The sequence below is a fragment of the Microcaecilia unicolor genome, chromosome 5 (assembly GCF_901765095.1).
Source record: "Microcaecilia unicolor chromosome 5, aMicUni1.1, whole genome shotgun sequence".
Taxonomy (NCBI): Eukaryota; Metazoa; Chordata; class Amphibia; order Gymnophiona; family Siphonopidae; genus Microcaecilia; species Microcaecilia unicolor.
In genome coordinates this window covers 359,029,118-359,051,518 of record NC_044035.1, presented here as the reverse complement: position 1 = coordinate 359,051,518, position 22,401 = coordinate 359,029,118, and the positions used below count along the sequence as shown (strand labels likewise).

The window sequence follows — 22,401 nt, the reverse complement described above, 5'->3', positions numbered from 1 at the left end:
CTTGTCATCCTCCCCTGGACCCCCTGACATCAGCCATCCCATCCCACCCCACCCCTGAATCTTTCGGCCTATTACCAGGGGATCTGCCTTGTATCTAGTAAGTCCTGTTCTGACAGGCGCCCGTCCAATTCAAAATGGTGACTCTGACCCCCCCCCCCCCCCCCCCGCACTAAACACTAGGGAGATCTCTGGTAAGAGCTTGGAGTGGGATCAGTTGGGTTTCTGCCCATCACAGGAGGGGACTAGGTGTTCAGAGAGAGGGGGTTCTTGGATTTTGGGAAAAGCAATTTTAAAAATCTGATGTCACATATTTGAGGAGAACAGGGTGCTCTTTGTTTCCCCATGTGCAGCTTCTTTCCCATGGGACATACTGATAAATACACCTGTATTTGCCAATGTTTTTCTACAAATTTTACGAAAGATTCCATGTTAGGCAGAGTCTTTTGTAAAATACCAGGGGAACTGAGTTTGTCCTGACCTGGTACCTTGATTCCCTTCTCAACATTCTATGGAAAATTGGGCTTCCTCTGTATTTGGATCAGGACTGGCCCAGGGGTATCTGATGCCCTAGCTGAAACTTCAGCCACGCTCCCTGCCCCTCAGGAGCAGCTCAAGGCTGTACCCCACCCTCTTCTCCTAAGTTCAGCATCTTCCCTTCCCTCCTGTGGTCCAGCATCTCCTCTTCTGCTCTCTACCCCTTCCCCCGAAGCAGTTCAAGGCTGTACCCCCAACCCTCTTCCCCTAAGTTCAGCATCTTCCCTTCCCTCTTGTGGTCCAGCATCCCCTCTCTATCCCCTCCCCCGAAACAGCTCAAGGCTGTACCCCAGCCCTGCACCCCTAAGGTCAGCATCTTCTCTTCCCTTCTCTACCCAAAGTGTCCAGCTTCTTCCCTTCCCTCTATCCTTCCCAGGTGGCCGGCTTCTCATATGCCCTTCCCTATCCTTATCTAGTTTCCTGAATTTCACCACCCAGTCTGAAACTTAAAGGAAACTGAGCACTGGATGGACCCTGTAAGAACAGCCATGTCCCATCCACCTCTGTCAGGAAGCCTCCCTTGGAGAGAGGGGGCAGGGCAGCACTTGAGCTTTGCTTACAAGACCCTAGTAGCACTTAGTCTTCTTTAACATAAGAACAGCCCTACCGGATCAGACCAAGGGTCCATCTAGCCCAGTATCCTGCATCCAAGTGGCCAATCCAGGTCACAAGCACCTGGCAGAAATCCAAATAGTAGCAAGATTCCATGTTACCAAGCCCATGGCAAGCAGTGGCTTCCCCCATGTCCATCTCAATAACAGACTATGGACTTTTCCTCCAGGAACTTGTCCAAACCTTTTTTTAAACCCAGATATGCTAAACTCTATTGCCACATCCTCCGGCAACAAGTTCCAGAGCTTAACTATTTGTTGAGTGAAAAAATATTTCCTCCTATTTGTTTTAAAAGTATTTCCATGCAACTTTGAGTGACCCCTAGTCTTTGTACTTTTGGAACGAGTAAAAAATCAATTCAATTCTACTCATTGAACACCACTCAGGATTTTGTAGACCTCAATCCTATCTCCCCTCAGCTATTATTTTTCCAAGCAGAAGAGCCCTAACCTCGTACACCTTTCCTCATATGAGAGGATTTCCATCCCCTTTTTCATTTTGGTCACTCTTCTTTGAACCTTTTCTAATTCTGCTATATATTTTTGAGATACGGCGACCAGAATTAAATGCAATACTCAAGGTGAGGTCGCACCATGGAACGATACAGAGACCTTATAGTATTCCTGGTCTTATTTACCATCCCTATCCTAATAATTCCTCATTCTGTTTGCTGTTTTGGCCACCACTGCACTGTCACGGTTCTAGATTAGTGAGCTCTTGGACCGCTGTCGGGGAACCCAGAAGCAGCAGCAGAGATCTAGGGTCCCCAACAGACGGCAGGCAAGACACGCCTAGAAGGACTGGACAGACTGGAGAGACAGAGAGTAACTCAGGAGGCAGGTTCGAAGGAGGTCGGACCTGGGAGTGGCTTTGCGGGCAGGCCTGACAGATCAGGACCTGGGGCAACTATGAAAAGAGCCCTTGGGGGCAGGCTTGATGGATCAGGAAGTGAAGGAGCAGCTGGAGACAGGAACTCTGACAGGTCAGGAGGCAGGTACACAGACAGGACTGGAGGCAGGAATGCTGGCCAAATGACACGTTGTGAAGGCAGAGTGTAAGAGAGCACAGCTGCCTTAAATGGGTCCAGGACCCGATCTCATCACAAGGTGGATCCAACCCTGGCTCCCCGCCGAGCCCAGCAGACGAGCTAGGGCACGGGACATGGCTTGGAGCTGTGACATGCACACTGGGCAGAAGATTTCAAAGTATTGTCTACACTGACACGTAGATCTTTTTCTTAGGTGCTGACCCCCAAGGTGGACCCAAGCATCAGGTAACTATGATTTGGGTTATACACAAAGGGGGGAAATAACCCCCACAATAGGGACAGAATGCTAGGCTCTGCTCTTGCAGTCATTATGAACAATACAGTGAGATTGTGAGGGAGTGAGTGAGACAGGGCCAGGCATCCCTGGAAACACTCCCTCACTGAGATTGCAGGTCAGCCGCTTCACAACAGGTGGAGCTAAACCTGCCATTTCAGAGACTGAACTGCAGAGTCAAGTGAGCATAGGGATGGTCAGGCTGGCTGGCCAGGAGGGTGGGACTTGACAGTGAGCAAGAGGCAAAAGCCCTCCTGCAGGTTAGAACAGGGGGGGTCCTGATACAGAGGTGCCAGAAGGAAAGAAGCCACCCTGTGGGCTCCCTAGCTGTTGTGTAGGCTACCAGAACCTGGTTCTGGTAAGCTACTTTTTCCTGCTTGACTATTTATTTATTAATTAATTTTTGTATCCCACCATTATCCAAAAATAAGTTTTGGTTCAAAATGACTTACAGTTTACATTTAGGTGAAATTACAATAATGTTTTACAGTTAGAAAATAGGAGTGGAGCATCGATAGCTTATAGAATTTTTTTGAAAAGGTAGGTTTTCAGTTCTTGTCTGCAGGGCCGCCGAGAGACAGAGCTGCTGGGCCCCCCCCCCCTCCACTCAGGTCACAGCCGCCAGGCCACCCCCACTTGGGACGCAGTTGCTGGGTCGCTGGGCCCCACCCACCCACAGGCGGGACGCAGCCGCCGGGCCCAACCTGGAATGCAGCCGCCCCTCACTTACTCTCAGGCTGCCACGAGAGACAGACTGTAGCACCGGGCCCCCCTTTAAGGCCGAGAAGAGCTGACGCACTGAGGTGGGCTATCTCACTTCATCTGCTCCTCCCCAGCCTCCAAGGGGGGCCCGGTGCTACGGTCTGTCTCTCACCTGCTCCAGTGTACCGGGGACTGGTTCCTGATAGGAGCAAGAAAGAGACAGACCCCGGGGCCCAGTGATGGGCCCCCCTTGGAGGCTGGGCACGGGGAATTTTGCTCCCTCCCTTTTGGCGGCCTTGCTTTTCTGAACTGAACATAGTTGGTAATGCTTCTTCTGACCTTGGGTATTGAGTTCCACCATTTGGAACCCAGATAACTAAATTAAGACTTGCAAGCCTTGGGACTAAGAGAAGAACTGAGAACTTACAGCTGTGTTTGGGGCATGGCAGCTCATCAGCCTCAGACTGGGCCTGCCACCAGAGGCGTGCTTAAGACTGTACCCGCTCCGCCGAACGCCTCTGGCGGAAATCTCGGGCCCTTGCTGATTTCTTACACTTTAAGTTCATGCTGACCTCCTTCCAATCTGCTCTTTTACGTGCCAAACAGGATTATTATATCCAACTGACCAACTCTCTTGGCTCTAATCCTCGACTTCTCTTCACCACATTGAACTCTCTCCTCAAGGTGCCCCCTCCCCCAACTCCCCCTTCATTATCTCCTCAGACCCTTGCTGAATTCTTTCACAACAAGGTTCAAAATATAAACCTTGCTTTCTCTACCTCACCACCTCTCCCTCCACTAGTCCGTTCCCCTCTCTCTCCTTCCCCTCATTCCCTTTCCTCCTTTCCTGAAGTTACTATTGAGGAAACTACACTTCTCCTTTCTTCCTCAAAATGTACCACCTGTTCCTCTGAACCCATTCCCACCCACCTTCTTAATGCCATCTCTCCTGCTCTTATTCCTTTTATCTGTCACATTCTCAACCTCTCACTTTCCACTGCGACTGTCCCTGCTGCCTTTAAACATGCTGTGGTCACACCTCTCCTTAAGAAGCCTTCACTTGACCCTACTTGTCCCTCTAATTACCGACCCATCTCCCTCCTTCCTTTTCTCTCCAAATTACTTGAGCGTGCTGTTCACCGCCGCTGCCTTGATTTTCTCTCCTCACATGCTATTCTTGACCCATTACAATCTGGTTTTCGCCCTCTCCACTCAACCGAAACTGCGCTTATTAAAGTCTCCAATGACCTATTACTGGCTAAATCCAGAGGTCAATATTCCATCCTCATTCTTCTTGATCTTTCCGCTGCTTTTGACACTGTCGATCACAGCATACTTCTCGATACCCTGTCCTCACTTGGATTCCAGGGCTCTGTCCTTTCCTGGTTCTCTTCCTACCTCTCCCTCCGCACCTTTAGTGTTCACTCTGGTGGATCCTCTTCTACTTCTATCCCTCTGCCTGTCGGCGTACCTCAGGGTTCTGTTCTTGGTCCCCTCCTCTTTTCTATCTACACTTCTTCCCTTGGTTCATTAATCTCATCCCATGGCTTTTCCTACCATCTCTATGCTGATGACTCCCAAATCTACCTTTCTACCCCTGATATCTCACCTTGCATCCAAACCAAAGTTTCAGCGTGCTTGTCTGACATTGCTGCCTGGATGTCTCAACGCCACCTGAAATTAAATATGACCAAAACTGAGCTTCTCATTTTCCCCCCCAAACCCACCTCCCCGCTCCCCCCGTTTTCTATTTCTGTTGATGGCTCTCTCATTCTCCCTGTCTCCTCAGCTCGAAACTTTGGGGTCATCTTTGACTCTTCTCTCTCCTTCTCTGCTCATATCCAGCAGATTGCCAAGACCTGTCGTTTCTTTCTTTACAACATCCGTAAAATCCGCCCCTTTCTTTCCGAGCACTCTACCAAAACCCTCATCCACACCCTTGTCACCTCTCGTTTAGACTACTGCAATCTGCTTCTTGCTGGCCTCCCACTTAGTCACCTCTCCCCTCTCCAGTCGGTTCAAAACTCTGCTGCCCGTCTCATCTTCCGCCAGGGTCGCTTTACTCATACTACCCCTCTCCTCAAGACCCTTCACTGGCTCCCTATCCGTTTTCGCATCCTGTTCAAACTTCTACTAACCTATAAATCTATTCACTCTGCTGCTCCCCAGTATCTCTCCACACTCGTCCTTCCCTACACCCCTTCCCGTGCACTCCGCTCCATGGATAAATCCTTCTTATCTGTTCCCTTCTCCACTACTGCCAACTCCAGACTTCGCGCCTTCTGTCTCGCTGCACCCTATGCCTGGAATAAACTTCCTGAGCCCCTACGTCTTGCCCCATCCTTGGCCACCTTTAAATCTAGACTGAAAGCCCACCTCTTTAACATTGCTTTTGACTCGTAACCACTTGTAACCACTCGCCTCCATCTACCCTCCTCTCTTCCTTCCCGTTCACATTAATTGATTTGATTTGCTTACTTTATTTATTTTTTGTCTATTAGATTGTAAGCTCTTTGAGCAGGGACTGTCTTTCTTCTATGTTTGTGCAGCGCTGCGTATGCCTTGTAGCGCTATAGAAATGCTAAATAGTAGTAGTAGTAGTAGTAGTAGTAGTAGGGTTCTGGCTTCCCAAAAAGAAAACAGAATGATAGGGATGAAATGAATAGAGGAAAAAACTAAGAATCTTCTCATACTCCCACATAGCTCCCTAGTGTGACTGCACCATGTGGGGATCTGATCATCCCATCTCAAAAAGTATATGCGGGAACTAGAAAAGGTTGAGAGAAGGGCAACAGGAAGGATAAAGGCTAAACAGGTTGGAGCTCCTCAGTTTAGAGGAAATATGATAGAAGTTTAAAAAAATCATGTGTGGGATGGAATGGTTAAATAGGAAATGGTTTCTTAATATTTCAAACAACACTAAAATGAGAGGACCCTCCAGCCACAAGAGGATATTCCAGGCCACAAGAGGACCCTCAAGGCCACATGATACAAGAGGACATTCCATTCAACAAGAGGACCCACCATGGAAGTAAAGGGAACGGGGATGGGACTTGATATACCACTTTCTGTGGTTACAATCAAAGTGGTTTATGTATTATATACAGATACTTATTTTGTGCCTAGGGAGGGTTAAGTGACTCACCCAGAGTCAGAAGGAGCTGCAGTGGGAATCGAACCCAGTTGCACAAGTGAACCCGCCATGCAATGGACATTAGTATGATTCTACATGGCATAACTCATATTCTGTCTTGCCAGGGCCCCTCTTTGGTGCACTCTGACAGGCGTGTCCCCATCTCTTCCTGCAGTTCTCTTATAGAGGCCCCTTCCTGAATGCAAATATACTGTTATTCAGCCCTATGTATCCCATCAGAGAGGACAGAGCAGGAGGTCGGCAGCCTGATTAGTGAGATGGTAGGGTGGAAAATCAGGGTGGGGAGCAGGAGGATTGTGAAGCTGTGACTCACTGGAAAGCATCTCCCCTGTGAGGGGGATTTCCCTTCATGCTCATTGCTCCTGGACGGCTTTCAAAGCCTACAGTGTATACCGGGATATGCGGCAGCTTCTTGGATGGCATCTTCATCTGTGGAAAGACACAAGAGAAAAGAGATGACTAGAGCCAGGCATATGTTGTCTGGTCAATATTCAAAATGATTCAAATAGGAGGAAAGGCTCCGGTCTGCTCAAATCGCACTCTGCAGGCCAGTTGCCGATATTCAGCGGCACTTAACTGGCCAGCGATACTGACTATCGGCTCTGGCAGGCCATTTTTGAAGTGTGCCAGAGAGGGGCCCTCCGAGGGTGGGGTCAGGGAGGAGCTGGTCACAATAGTCAATGATAGTGCCTGTACAGCTAAACAACCAAATAGGACCACAGATCAGCACTGAATATCAGCTGGCACTTATATAACTTCCAAGTCCCGGCCGCAAGTGTGTTAAATCCACCCTTCTGAGATCCACCTCGGATCCCCCTTTTCATCCAAACCCCCCAGATCCCCTCCCAGGATCACAACAGGCCTACCTGTCCAATCCCTGGTGGTCTAGTAGGAAACAGGCAGGAGCGATGCGCATTCCTACCTGTAGTGACTGCCTCTTCAAAATGGCTGCCATGACTTCTAGCAGCAGTCTCATAGTACTTCAGTCCTGAGAGGTTGCACTGCAGTCATTTTGAAAAGGCGGCAGTGACAGGCCTGAGCAAGTGGCCATTGCTCCTGCTCGTTTCCCACTAGTCCACTAAAGATCAGGCAGGTAGGCCTGTTGCAATCCTGCAGAGGGCAGTCATTGGGACGTATCTGGATGTTCATCCGAGTGGGTGGATGGTAGGAAGGACGTTGTATGTGCAGGACGTCAGACTCACAGAAACAGAACAAAGGAAGAAGAGGACCTTGGCTGGCGGGGGTTGGGGTCCCTTGCCAGCAAAGGTAGCAGACGGCAACGGCGGGTTGGCGGCAGGAGGGGGGGGGTCGAGAGAGTCGTCAGCAGGGGGGTCCAGGGCCAAATCTACAGGGGCCCAGGCCCCCATGGCTCCACTTAGCTATGCCCATGCCCATCGGTATAGTAGCATAATGACTGAATGGCTTAGGTATGGTGGTGCAGTGCCTGTATTCAGTCCCCCTGTGTACAAGGTATAGAGAGGGGAATGGTGACTGCTTACAGTACCCATGTGTACAATGGCACAGTGACATCCCTGTGCCACTGGGAGGTGGTGCCTGAATTCAGTGCCCATGTGTACAATGGTATGGTGACAGCTCTGTGCCAGTAGGAGTGGGGAGTGGTGCCTGTATTCAATGCTTGTGTGTACAATAAGAATATAAGCATTGCCATACTGGGACTGAAGGACCATCAAGCCTAGTATCCTGCTTCCAACAGTGACCAATCCAGGTCGCAAGTACCTGGCAAGATTCCAGAACAGTAAAACAGATTTTATGCTGCTTATCGTAGAAATAAGCAGTGGATTTTCCCAAGTCTCTTAATAATGGCTTATAGACTCTTCTTTTAGGAAATTATCCAAACCTTTTTAAAACCCTGCTAAGCTGACAACAAATTCCAGAGTTTAATTAGACGTTGAGTGAAGAAATATTTCCTCTGGTTTGTTTTAACTTTACTACTTACTGGCTTCATTGTGTGCCCCCTAGTCATAGTATTTTTAGAAAATAAACAAATGATTCATGTCTTCCCATTCCACTCCACTCACTATTTTATAGACCTCTATCATATCTCCCCTCAGCCGTCTCTTCTCCAAGCTGAAGAGCCCTAGCCACTGTAGCCTTTCCTCATAGGGAAGTCATCCCATCCCCTTTATAATGTTTGTCGCACTACTCTGTATCTTTTCTAATTCCACTATCATTTTTTTTGAGATGCTGTGATGGAAGGATTTTAAAGATAGCTTTTCAACTCTGTGTGAGTGACCGACAGTGCACTCTCTCATTAAAGTGATAATTCTGTTCATGTGAAAACAATTTGGAATGTGTAAGAAGATAAGACACAGCTATGTGCAGGGGGAGGTGGAGCATGTTTCAAGTTCAGGCTGGCCACTTGGACAGAGAAACATGTGACCACATTCTCAAGCATTCTTGTAATTTTCCTTAACTCTGAAAATGAGTTTTAGCTTAATAAAAAGGGAAGCTTTTGATAGTGAAATCAGAAGCTCACCTATGGGCAGACATGTCACATAGGAACCTGAATGCCTGGTTATGAGACTCCAGCTTCGCAGAAAAAGGGGCTTCTCTCAGCTGATGTAAAAAGCCTGGGTGATGTGTGACCAGTGATGTATGTATATTATATTTCTTTATTATTGCTTCTCCTGGTCAAGACACTCCTGGCTTTGCTTGGATGTAGTGATGTATGACCGGTGATGTGACGATTGTTTCTTTTGAACTATAGATAGGTATTATTGTCTCTCTTCAGTTATATAGTTTAATCGTTGTGTATATATCTTAATCATTGTGTATCTTAGACAATAATGACTTACACACTCTCCATTTGAAGTGAACCTCTAATAAAAGTCTAATTAACCTAATAGGAATCCAAAAGAATCCACAGTAATTATTGAGCAGCCTGTGTCAGTGATTGATTAGGCAGGCTGTAAAATTAGAGCAGAACAGATGCAGTGACTAGACTTGTACCCAATGTTTGAGGTGCAATTGCACCATGGAGGAATACAAAGCCATTTTTGTTGTCCATTCCTTTCCTAATCATTCCTAACATTCCATTTGCTTTCTTAGCCGCTGCTGCACACTGAGCAGAGGGTTTCAATGTATCATCGAGGATACCTAAATCCTTTTCTTGGGCAGTGACTCCTAACGTGGAACCTTGCATCACGTAGCTATAGTTTGGATTCCTCTTTCCCACATGCATAAATCGCACTTGCTTACATTAAACGTCATCTGCCATTTGGATGCCCAGTCTCCCAGTCTTGTAAGATCCTCTTACAATTTTTTGCAATCCTTTTGCGATTTAACATCTATGAAAAACTTTGTGTCATCAGCAAATTTAATTACCTGACTAGTTATTCCCATCTCTCGATCATTTAGAAATATGTTAAAATGGCATGGTGACAGCTCTGTGCCAGTGGGATGTGGAGCTTGTATTCAGTGCTCACGTGTACAGTGGAATTGTGACAACTCTGTACCTGTGCTACGGGTGGGTAGAGGAGAATCCCAGCTCAGAAGCAAGAGGATCAGAGCTAGGGAGAGGTCGTCTCAGAAACCAGCGTGGATCTAGAAGAAAGGGTCACTGCTAGAGAAGGGTCAGGCTAAGCGAGGTCTGAGCCCACTGGAACTGAACTTGTGTCAAGAAGAGGAGAAACAGCCTTTGGGTGCCACACCTTTTTTTTTTTTAACGGATAGGTATGAATAGGTGACCTGTACATATTAGTCCAAACGCAGAAAAAACACTGTAAATAAACCTGAGGGAGAGTGGTACAGGAGTTCCCAGAGAGGAACAGCAGAAGAATCAGAACTGGTTTAAGTTGACTTGCAAATCGTTTGAATTGTAAAGAGTTGAGTTCCTTTTGCAAAGATTACTGTGTGCAGTGTGGTTGGTCCGTAGAGAGAAAGAGAGCTGGGACCATGGCCCAGCCAAACCGAGGGTTGCATCTTCCCAAACGCCACGGATCACAACTCTCAAGCTTGTCTTGAGAGTGAACTGAGCCTGTGAGAGAGTTCTGAGTGACAGAGTGTGGGTGAATCCGAGGAATTGTCCCTGTCAGCTTGGGTCCGAGCGAACTGAGCCTAGCCTAGGGGCGAGGCCCAGGCTACACCAGGTATTTTCCTGTCCAGTGGCGTAGTGTAATGGGCCTGGAGTTTGGGTCAGTGTGGAGCTTGTATTTTAGTTGGTCCCTCATGTTTTGGTGCAAGCTTGCAAAGCAGTTTGTAGGAAAGAGGATGTGCTATTCGCTTAGCTAGACTGGTGGTTAAAACAGTTGGAAACTGTATTTGCAGAAGGAACAAACAGGAGATGAGGCGAGGCTGTCTGACTATGAAGTCATCTGTTAGTTATGGACTAGAAAAGTCAGGGAAAGACCCCTTTCCAGCTGAAGCCCTCAACTGCTGAGTGTGGTGCAGATTCCCCAAACTTCTCTCAGGTTTCACTGAAGAGGGGTTATCCCAGCTGATGGACACCGAGATGATGTTTCTAAGTTTGGTGATGTATATTTAATCATCTTCTAATAAATGTCTGTATTTCTTTAGTATTTGTATTTGTGTAAGTATGTTTTCTTGCTTTTACTCATTGGGATCCAAACGGACCTAGTACATGTGCCTACCATAGTTGCCACCTGGGGCAGAACACCCCCCTCCTCCGAGCAAGGGGGTATGCGGAGCAGATGTGCGGCTGTTGGCTCTGCCGGTCCCCTGCCCCAGAATAGGAAGTTGACGTCAGAGGGGGCAGGGGACCGGCAGAGCCAACAGCTGCACACCTTCTCCATGTAACCCCTTGCTGCCTGCACCCGGGGTAGACCGCCCCCATTGCCCCGCCCTTGATACGCTAGAGTCCCTGTCCCTAGAGAACTGTTCTTATGTCACAGGACTTTTGTCCAAATTTTTATGTTTGTGCATTTAGGGGAAAGTCCTTCAGTCGCAGACGTTATTTTTTCTTTCTGAATGGCTCATAGGTTTTTGCAATCTCTCTGCCCTATGTTTGTCTTGAATTCACATGTGGCTTGAAGACTGTTTTTTGCTGGAAGATTAGCATGAACAATGCCAAACCAGCTCTCTACTGCTTTCATTCTCACAAAGAATCTGCTGCCCTTTGGAAGGGTGAGTGTTGTGCTCTTCAATCACAAGGCCTTGGTCATCTGCACTATTTTAGCTGAGATTAACCATGTTCTAGGTAACATAGTAACATAGTAGATGACGGCAGAAAAAGACCTGCACAGTCCATCCAGTCTGCTGAAGAAGATAAATTCCTATGTGCTACTTTTTTATTTGTACTGTCCTCTTCAGTGCACAGACGTATAAGTCTGTCCAGCACTATCCCTGCCTCCCAACCACCAGCCCCGGCACAGACCGTATAAGTCTGCCCAGCACTATCCCCGCCGCCCAACCACCAGCCCCGGCACAGACCGTATAAGTCTGCCCAGCACTATCCCCGCCGCCCAACCACCAGCCCCGGCACAGACCGTATAAGTCTGCCCAGCACTATCCCCACCTCCCAACCACCAACCCCGCCTCCCAACCACCAGATCTGGCACAGAACCTATAAGTCTGCCCAGCACTATCCCCGCCTCCCAACTACCAGTCCCGCCTCCCACCACCAGCTCTGGCACAGACCGTATAAGTCTGCCCAGCACTATCCCTGCCTCCCACCAAGTAGCCAAGGGACTGTTACGAAGGGCCTTTTGTAACTATCCTTGAGATGTGTTCAGGTTAATATCTGGCTTCAGATCCATAAAGTGTGACCTGAAGGATTTTGGGTCTGATGTTTCTGTGCCTGGCTGATACTTGAATCTGACCCCAGGTCTTTGCCGTGCAAGGCTGCTGTGGATCATTTCTCACAGCTATTCTCATGAGCGGAGACTTAAATTCAGGGGCGTAGCCAGACAGTCAATTTTGGGTGGGCCTGAGCCCAAAATGGATGGGCACAGAATTCAGCCCCTCCTGGCCCCCTTCCGCTCTGTTCTCTGCATTCTGCCTCTCCCCCTACCTTCGAACACAAAATATTAAATACCTTAGCTTTGGGGATCCCCAAACTGCACAGCTGAAGATTTTTTCCTCCTCTGGCAGCCAGTGCTCTTCCAAACAGCAGCTGGCAGGCACCTGACTTCAGCTGACGCCGTTGCCAGGAGTCCGTATACGCTCAGTGCTTCCGCACGTGTGAAATGTGGAGAGGGGCCGGTATGCGGTGCCAGCTGCCATTTGGAAGAGCATTGGCTGCCTGAGGAGGAGGAAACCTTTAGCTGGTGGGGTTTGGGGATTTCCACTGCAAGACTGCCACAATTTTGGGTGGGCCTGAGTCCAAATTGGGTGGGAAATTCTCATGCTGAGAGGTTGATTGGTAACACACTGGTCGAGCAGCAGGTGCCCCCAGTGCATAGTACTCAGTGCGGTTACAGCCTCACTTTCTTATTCAGAGTGAAAATAAAATGTTTCTTCTTACCTTCTGACTGCAGGAACCACACACAGACCTGTCAGGAGATAAAGAGGGTCATTTAGGATGCCAGGTTCTAGTGAGGCACAAAAGCACATGTTATGTGGTTAAGCATAAAATAAAATAATCACTAGTGCCATCTCCACCCCACGAAATAGCCGGTTTTGAGTTTAGTGGCCAGTGCACAAGCGATTTAACCAGCCAGGAGCCATTTCTGGCTGGATAAATCACTTTGAATATCGACCCTATGGTTATTTCCCACAAATGGAGGGGGGGGGGGGGGGGGGGAGGGTGGCTACTGTAGATTTATAGAGGTAGTGGAGAATATTGAAGAATGGGGGGGAGGTTGTGGTATTTTTAATTTTTCTAATTTTAGGATTGAAAGGTTTAGGAATATGGAAGATAGGGTGGGTTGGTTTTATTGTAAACCACTCAGTTTTAATTAGTTCTTGAGCTGTATATACAAGGTTTTATTAATGAAGATAATAATAATGTTAGCTAATTGGGGGGTGTCTCCTCAAGATCTGGGGGTCAGGCTGGTCAGCAAGGTTCCTTCTGAAGGTGATGCCTCTTTTGTTCCCTCCTCTGACAAAATTAGACACTCAACCTCTGAGAAGGCTCTTGAGGCACCCAGCAGTCTGCCTCTGCCTAGTGTTGACCATGCGGCTTCAGCATCCTCACCTCTTGCAGAAGAAACAGGCAGCAGGCCAGGAAAACAATGGGAACCTCACTCTGCAGCAACAGCAGATCTGCAGGGTAAAAGGTCAATGGTGAAGATCAGGTACAAGTCCCTCCCCAAGAACATGGATGGCCTTAAAAGTACAGCATCAAAACTTCCAGAAACATTTTTCAGCAATCTCCTTCCCAACCCAGTGCTCCATGGAGAAGTCTAAATGTTGCAAGAGACTAGAGATCTTAATTCCTCCTCCACCCATCCAGCTACAGCTCTACATTGAGCAGGGGACGGGGGATCTCCATCCATTCCCCACTCCATCCACAGCTCTACATTCAGCAGGAGACTGGGGTACCCCATCTATTCCTCACTCCATCCACAACTCTACAGCCAGCAAATGACTAAGGGACCCCCATCCATTGCCCACCTCATCCACAGCTCTACATTCAGCAGGAGACTGGGGGATCCCCATCTATTCCTCACTCCATCCACGACTCTACAGTCAGCAAATGACTAAGGGATCTCCATCCATCACCCACCCCATCTACAGCTCTACAGTCAGCAAATGACATGGGGATCTCCATCCATCACCCACCCCATCTACAGCTTTACATTCAGCAGGAGACTGGAGGATCCCCATCCATTCCCGACTCCATCCACCACTCTACAGTCAGCAAATGACTAAGGGATCTCCATCCATCACCCACCCCATCCACAGCTCTACAGTCAGCAAATGACTAAGAGATCTCCATCCATCACCCACCCCATCTACAGCTCTACAGTCAGCAAATGACTAAGAGATCTCCATCCATCACCCACCCCATCTACAGCTTTACATTCAGCAGGAGACTGGAGGATCCCCATCCATTCCCGACTCCATCCACCACTCTACAGTCAGCAAATGACTAAGGGATCTCCATCCATCACCCACCCCATCCACAGCTCTACATTCAGCAGGAGACTGGGGGACCCCCATCCATCCCATGTACAGCTCTTCCTTCAGCAAGACACCAGGGGAAATTCATAGAACTGTGAAATGACCTTTCTGTAAATAATGGGCCACAAAATAGACCTTGGGCAAGCTTTGCCTTCTCTGCAGACAGTTACTGCTAACCAAAACAGTCTGATGCCTCCAGTTTCAGGATTTCCTACCGGGGTCCATACCTTCCCTTTCTTTAAGCTGTTATAAAGGTCTTTGCTCTGGAAGAATTTCTCCATTTCGGCTTTCACCAACACTCTGCGCACGTTAATCACTTCCTCCAGGGTCAGAGCCAGACTTTCCACGGGGTGACTGAACTCCTGCATCCAAGCAGATCCAGGAGGCAATGTGTGATCAGTCTCAGCAGATTTTAGCCAAAGTACTAAGTAAACCTCAGTCCTGCCCTGCAGCATCTCCGAGTCCCACAACATAGTAAGATAGTAAAGTACCGGTCAATATTGGCAAAACTGGCAGGAGAGGCTCTTGACCACTTAAATCATAGTCAATAGGTCGGCTGTCAATATTCAGCAGCACATAACCGGGCAGTGCCTCTGACCGGCCATTTGAGAAGTGGGCAGGAGAAGGGAGAGCCGCTGAGAGACTGAACCAGGCCTGGGGCAGGCTCCCCCCACAATCCTCACCACTGCCCCCCCCCCAGATCACTGCTGCAATTGAAATACCTTGTTGGCTGGCAGGGATCCCGAGGCCCCGCCAGCAGAAGACGTTTTCCTCCAGCGCTGCTCTTCTGCCGATTGCCTGTCCCTGCGGCTGCTTTTTATCTCAGGGCATGCTCGGTTTCAAATCCAGTTCATATACCAGAACCAGGACGATCAGCTGTAACATAGACATCAATCGCACAATCCAACTGTCTTCTGAAATTCAATATTCACTATATGTTATTTAATATTTTAAAGATTTTAAAGAGTGCCCTCAGACACAATATCCACTTTTTCAGGCAATACTGGTTTATGCCAAGTGGTATAGCACTTCTTTCATCGGGCTACTCTTAAAATTTTTTATATATATAAAGTGCTATTGCCTATGTAGTGAATACTAATTGTGCATTAAATAAATCAAAACGCGAATGTAGCTTTAAAGGTGATATCATTAAAAGGCTTCACTCTTCACCCAGCTTTACCTCTCCACTCCCGACATCACAGTCGAAACCCAGGCCAAAGTTTCGGCCTGCCTCTCCGACATCGCTGCCTGGATGTCCAACCGGCATCTGAAACTGAACATGGCAAAGACTGAGCTCCTTGTCTTCCCACCCAAACCCTCTTCTCCTCTTCCTCCACTCTCCGTCTCTGTTGACAACGCCCTCATCCTCCCCGTCTCTTCAGCCCGCAATCTCGGAGTCATCTTCGACTCCTCCCTCTCCTTCTCTGCCCATATCCAGCAGACAGCTAAGACCTGTCGCTTCTTCCTCTATAATATTAGCAAAATTCGCCCATTCCTTTCTGAACAGACCACCCGAACCCTCGTCCACTCACTCGTTACCTCTCGTCTTGACTATTGCAACCTTCTCCTCGCTGGCCTCCCGCTTAGCCACCTATCCCCCCTTCAATCTATCCAAAATTCCGCCGCACGTCTTATCTACCGCGTGAACCGATACTCTCATATCACCCCTCTCCTCAAGTCGCTTCACTGGCTCCCGATCCGCTACCGTATACAATTCAAGCTTCTATTGACTTTCAAGTGCACTCAATCTGCAGCCCCCCATTACCTCTCTACCCTCCTCTCTCCGTATGTTCCCACCCGTAACCTCCGCTCTCAGGACAAATCACTCCTATCTGTACCCTTCTCCACCACCGCTAACTCCAGACTCCGCCCCTTCTGCCTCGCATCACCTTATGCCTGGAACAGACTTCCCGAGCCCATACGCCATGCGCCCTCCCTGCCCATTTTCAAGTCCTTACTCAAGGCCCATCTCTTCTCCCTTGCTTTTGGTGCCTAACCACCTTCCCATTCATGATACCTACACTGACTACATAGTTTGTTACCTTTAGATTGTAAGCTCTCTTGAGCAGGGACTGTCCTTCCCCTTGTCTAAACTTGTACAGCGCTGCGTAACCCTGGCAGCGCTATAGAAATGCTAAGTAGTAGTAGTAGTAGTAATACCACTTGGCATAAACCAGTATTGCCTGAAAAAGTGGATATTGTGTCTGAGGGCACTCTTTAAAATCTTTAAAATATTAAAGACAATATAGTGAATATTGAATTTCAGAAGACAGTTGGATTGTGTGATTGATGTCTATGTTACAGCTGATCGTCCTGGTTCTAGTATATGAATTGTATTGATTGTTACCAGAGACTGTGGGATTTAATTTATTGGTTACCGGTTTCAAATCCAAGCATGCGCGCCTGAGAGGGAAAGCAGCCGCTCAGCTGGGCAGAAGAGCAGCGCTAGAAGTGCTCCTTCAGGTCTTCCCCAGCCTCCGAGAGGAGCCCGGCCGCAGCGCTGGAGTTTTCTCTCTCCTGCTCCTGTTGGGACGCGATCACTCGGGTCCCGTCAGGAGCAGGACAGAGAGAGAGACCCCGGCGCCGGGCCCCCCTTGGAGGCACAGGCCTGGAGAATTTTGCCCCCCTTCCCCCATCCTCTCGGCGGCCCTAGAGAAGGGAATTCCGGAGGCAGAGTCTGGGAGGAGACAGGAGCTATGCAAATCCTAGCAATATTCAGTGCCAGCACCCGCACAGCTAAGTGACCGAATAGGTCCACATAAATAGCAGTTCTAACTTTGGTTGCTTAGCTATGCGGGTGGCGGCACTAAATATTGGTTGGCACCCACATAGCTTCTCTCCTACACGCCTACCAACAAAGTCCTATCCTCCTCCTGGCACCTTCCAACAATAGTGCCCCCCACCCGATACTAGATCCCCCTCTCAGCTGCCTACCTGTAGGCCACCTGCCAGGGCCCACCTCTAACTCCATGGTGGTCCAGTGGGTCGGTCAGGTAGGAGCGAACTACTCTTGCTCTTCCCCTTAGCAGCTACCAGTAGAAAATCGCTATCGTGAGCTCTAGTGGTAGTGTCGTGGTACTACCACTAGAGGCCAACCTTATATTAAAGCCATTTTCTACTGGGAGACGTTAGGGGCAGAAACGTGTGTGATTCGCTCCTGTCCAACCAACCCCACTGGACCACCAGGGAGCTAGAGGTAGGCCTGGGGGGGGGCCAGCAGGAGGGGGGTCTGGTATTAGGAAGGGGGAGGGTTTGCGAGATGGGATTGGAATTGGTGGGAAGGGGGAAGGAAAAGGACTGATCCAGTTATGCGAGTTCCAGGTAATATTCAGCTGAGACTTGCATAGGTTTCTCTGATGATCATATGTCCAGTGAAAGCTGGATATTTAGGGCCACTGCCCAGAATGCTTTGGCACTAAATATCCAGGCTAATTTAGCCGGTGACTTTTGCTGTCTAGGAATATTGACCGTGTAGTAAATGATGGCAGATCAAAACCACCTTCCCCCTGGGTTTTTTTCTTTCTAGTTATGGGGCAGCGACTGTGTGCCTTAGCCTGTAGGAGAATTACCTCTCCTAGCTCCCTCTTTCCTGTGGTTATTTTAGTCCTTTTCTTTTAATCTTTTGCTTTATTAAATTTGGAAACTGCTATGATAGTGTGTTCTCTACGGTGGTATATCAAGAATAAAAGAAAACCCTGAAACCCGAAGATCTGTGCAGTCCGTTCAGGCTGCCCAACAAAGCTTCCAGAACAGCATCACTATTATGGTGTTTTTCACGATCAATACATGATTAAACCAACAATATTACTAACTAACAACATTTTACTGGGTAATTTCAACTGTCTTTCTTCCCCCACTGAGATAAACACTCATAGCATATGATATGAATGTGATATAAAATGCACATAATTGATCCTGATCGGTCTTTGCCATAATTGAGACAGAGACCATAGAAGACTGACCGGCACTGGAGCTGCCATCAAAGCACCACTTCTGCCCATCACAACACAACAGCAGCAATGAGGTCATTTAAATCAGTCCTTAGGACACGCCCAGACAGTTGGGACAGTGAATACGCATGAGTGAGATTTGCATACCAAGGAGGCAGTGTATATAAATCTCATGCATATTCATTGTGGATATTCTGAAAACCCAACTGGCTAGGTGTCTGGAGAACTGGGTTAAGAAACATTGATTTAAGTTATGCATGGATTCCATCCTCTTGCAATATAAGGATCCTCTGTGTTTATCGCATGTATTTTTTTGAATTCCCTCATTGTTTATGTCCCCACTACCTCTACAACCAGAAAGGGAATTCCTGGCATCCGCCACCCTCTCTGTTAAAAAGAATTTAGCTCCCGCAATGCAGAATTGCATCATTCATTGTTTCCAAGTACCTCTTAAGCATCCCTATTTACAGGAGCAAGAGACAGGAGGACTGGAGGGCAGGGGCCGCCTATAGGGGTGGGGGGGAGGTGACACCCTGCAAGCAAGGATGTCAGGGTGACCAGGATGGGCAGAGGTGGTGAAAGGGGTGCCTCCTCCTTTGTTTGGGTGGCAGGTGCGGGTCTCACAAGCATTTCTCTGCCTGAGGGGGCAGCATCCTGCCATATGCGCCCCCTATAGGCAAGCTGGTGTCACCAGCCCACAAGCCCCTGCATGGCCGCTCAAATGCTGCTTGTGAGAATGTGTCGCTGGCACACAGAGCGTCACCCCTTTCACTGCGGTGGATCTAGGCAGATGCCTGGTGGGAAATCCAGACCTGTTTCTTGAACACATCTGCAAAGGGTGGGGATGTATCGTCCATTTCTTCAGTTACTCACCAGCCAGAGATGTTTGGAGCTATTGGACCTTATGGAGCTGGCACTGGCCTCCGTCCTCTCCTCCACAGAGCTTAAGGATCCAGCATCTGAGCAGAAGGGGCTGGATTCTCCCGACACCATCTGACCTGGAATAGACAGAAAATTCCAGTCCAACCGCTAAATGATTAACTTTTCATCCTTTTTGTTCTGTATTAGCTCCGGATATTTAGACTACAGCATTGCCACTGCCTATTTGATTAATACACTAGACACTTTTGTGTCAGGTCAATTTTGCAATTTGAATAGTGTGTATTATTTGCCAGTTCAGTGCATGGGTTGCCAAAGCTTAATACCTTTCCTTATTACAAAGAAAGAAGTCTGTAAGGCTGGGAAGATACAGTGTTCCTACAAACTTTCCTTCCAGGCCCATCCTTGCATCCCTCATTCCAAGATAGTGACTGGAGAAAACCTACATATCACCACATACTTCTTCAGGTCCCAAGAATTCCCAGTACCATTACCATAACTCCCAGGATCTCAAGTAAATCTCAAACCCTTGGTACAGAATCCAATGATGGATATAGAATTTCCTTTACAGCGGAGGAAGTGATGTCACCACAGGAAATGGCAGCCTAGTTGCTGAGGTCATGAGCCTCCCGCACAGTTATTTGCAATATCCATCGCCATCGATATTTGCTAATAGAGAAAAAAGTGTCAGCAGATATATAGTACATCTGTGACTATGAGTAAATCTGCATCCATGCAGAAAAAAGATCTGGAACGCTCGGTAGGATGATTGGGGAGCAGGTCGGTGAGCCGCCATGTGTCACCAGCACATTTATCTCAGTCTGACCCAGACTCGGCTTTATTCTTGGCAGAAACGAGATTACCGCCCTCAAGGGAATTTCTAGTAAACTGCACAAATTTTTGAGCAGAATTGAGGAAGAAATTAAAACATCCAAAAAGGAAATCCTGGACAGTATGGTGGCGCTAAGCTCTGACCTCCGTGAGCTGGGGGGAAGGGTAGAGAATGTAGAACTGAAGCTGGAAGAGTAAGCAGAAACACTCCTTGCTCATACCTCCAACATACAGGACTTGGAAAAGAAGTGTGTGGAAATAGCATACAAAATGGATGATCTGGAAAATAGAGGCCGCCGGAACAACCTTCGGTTTAGGGGGGTCCCAAAGGGGGCCCGACTAAGGACGTACAGGTAATTGTTTGTTCCCTATGTGCAACTCTGTTGGGATCTGAAGCGGGAGCAGCCCCTGTGGAACTAGAAAGAGTGCATCGTTCATTGGGCCAACGTATGGACAACAAGCCACGGGACATAGTCGTGTGCTTTTCCTAATTTGTGGATAAGGAACTTGTACTTACCCGAGCACGAAATATGCCTAATTTAGAGTACAGTGGCTCTAAGATTGCAGTATATCAGGATCTTTCTCAATACACATTGCAGCAGAGGAGACTGATGAAACCAGCACTGGATATATTAACGAAGGAGCGGGTCTCAGATCGATGGGGGTTCCCATTTTCACTGCATTTTGCGCTGAAGGGTACAAAGCATCGAGTACAGTCGCTGGCAAGTGCCTGGGAATTATTACATGTGGCAGGTATGGTTGCATTGGCTGTCCCACCAAACATGATGGTACCTGCAATACGAGCCAGGCTTCAAAGATGGCAGAGGGTGCCCTCGTCCTCTAAGAAGACCTTGCAAAAAGCTAGCATCCCTGTTGTGGAGACATGATTTGGACAGCAAACTTACTTACTGTTGAGTAACTCCTGGAGGTCATGTAATTGTTTCTTGAAATGGATGTATACTATTGTTAAATTCAGTGCGGGAGCAGTGTGCATGGGATGTGTTAATGATAAGGAAAGGAGCGGGGGGGGGGGGGGACAATAAGGGGAAGGTGATTATGAGGCTCATTTTCAAAGCACTTAGCCTCCCAAAGTTCCATAGAAACCTATGGAACTTAGCCTCCCAAAGTGCTTTGAAAATATGCCTCTATGTGTGTTTAGAATGTAAATGTGTGTGGATAAGGACTGAGTTGGCTGGTGGGAGGATGAATATGGGGGAGGAAGGAAGCTGTTTGATGTTAGGGAAGGAGAAGCGTGCAGGGAGGGGGGGGCGTGTAATGGCTGGGTTGTCTGGGGTGAGGTGGTTCATTTCCTTGGAATCCCATTCATGGGGCCTGTGACCTCCGTCTGGTGAGTGTAGTGGGATAGAAGGGGGGGAGGGGAGGGTAAGTAAGGGTTTGTTGGGAGGTAACGATGGGGTTATAGAAATGTATATAACTAAGAGCAGGAAGGTCCCAAGTATAAAGACGAGCAGGCTGGTATAGAGGTTGGCACAACATATTTTTAAAGATGTTTTTGAGGGTGGGAGGAGGTTAGTGACCACTGGGGGAGTAATGGGAGGTCATCCCCGATTCCTTCCGGTGGTCATCTGGTCATTTTGGGCACCTTTTTGTGCCTTATTCGTAAAAAAAACACGTCCGGGTGAAAACGTCCAAGTGTTCGTCAGGGACGTCCTTGCTTTTTTTGATTATGGGTCAAAGACATCCAAGTGTTAGGCACACCCAAGTCCCGCCTTCACTACGCCTCTGACATGCCCCCTTGAAATGTGGATGTACTTGCGACGGACTGCAGTTGGAGACATCCAAAATCGGGTTTCGATTATACCAATTTGGACATCTCTGTGAGAAGGATGTCCATCTTCCGTTTTATGTCGAACGATGGACGTCCTTCTCTTTCGAAAATGAGCCTGATAGTAACATAGTAAATGACAGCAGATAAAGATATGTGTGGTCCATCCAGTCTGCCCAACAAGATGAACTCATTTTGCATGGTATGCGATACTTTATACCTGAGTTTGATTTGTCCTTGCCATTCTCAGGGCACAGACTGCAGAAATTTGCCCAGCATTGTTCTTGTACTAAAAGTTCTGAAGCTAATGTCAAAGCCCCTTAAAATTTACACTCCAGCCCATCCAGTCACGATCAGGGTACAGACCATAGAAGTCTGCCCAGTCTGCCCAGCATTGGTTTTGCTTCCCAATTACCGGTGTTGCCATAGGCGGTCGGTGGCCCAACTGTTTGGGGAGGCTAAAGGGGGCGGGGTTAGGGGTGGGGCTTAAATCCATAATTGTCTGATCACACACAGAAAAAATAAAAATAAAAGTCACAATTAATACCTTTTATTAAATTGATATTAGATATGTATCATATGTCAAAG

At 48.0% G+C, this 22,401-nt stretch overlaps 1 protein-coding gene across 2 annotated transcripts in view; it reads right to left on the bottom strand.

Moving 5' to 3' along the window:
- LOC115469954 (protein spire homolog 2-like) overlaps positions 1 to 22,401 on the bottom strand; it is an 84,273-nt gene that overhangs the window by 1,696 nt on the left and 60,176 nt on the right. For both annotated transcript variants that reach the window (XM_030202753.1, XM_030202754.1), the window contains exons 10-14: positions 19,191 to 19,315; positions 14,595 to 14,729; positions 13,439 to 13,506; positions 12,767 to 12,794; positions 6,638 to 6,753 (exon numbers count right to left, since the gene is read on the bottom strand). In XM_030202753.1, the coding sequence (XP_030058613.1) occupies positions 6,638 to 6,753; positions 12,767 to 12,794; positions 13,439 to 13,506; positions 14,595 to 14,729; positions 19,191 to 19,315 (472 nt within the window). The remainder of the gene's footprint in view (positions 1 to 6,637; positions 6,754 to 12,766; positions 12,795 to 13,438; positions 13,507 to 14,594; positions 14,730 to 19,190; positions 19,316 to 22,401) is intronic.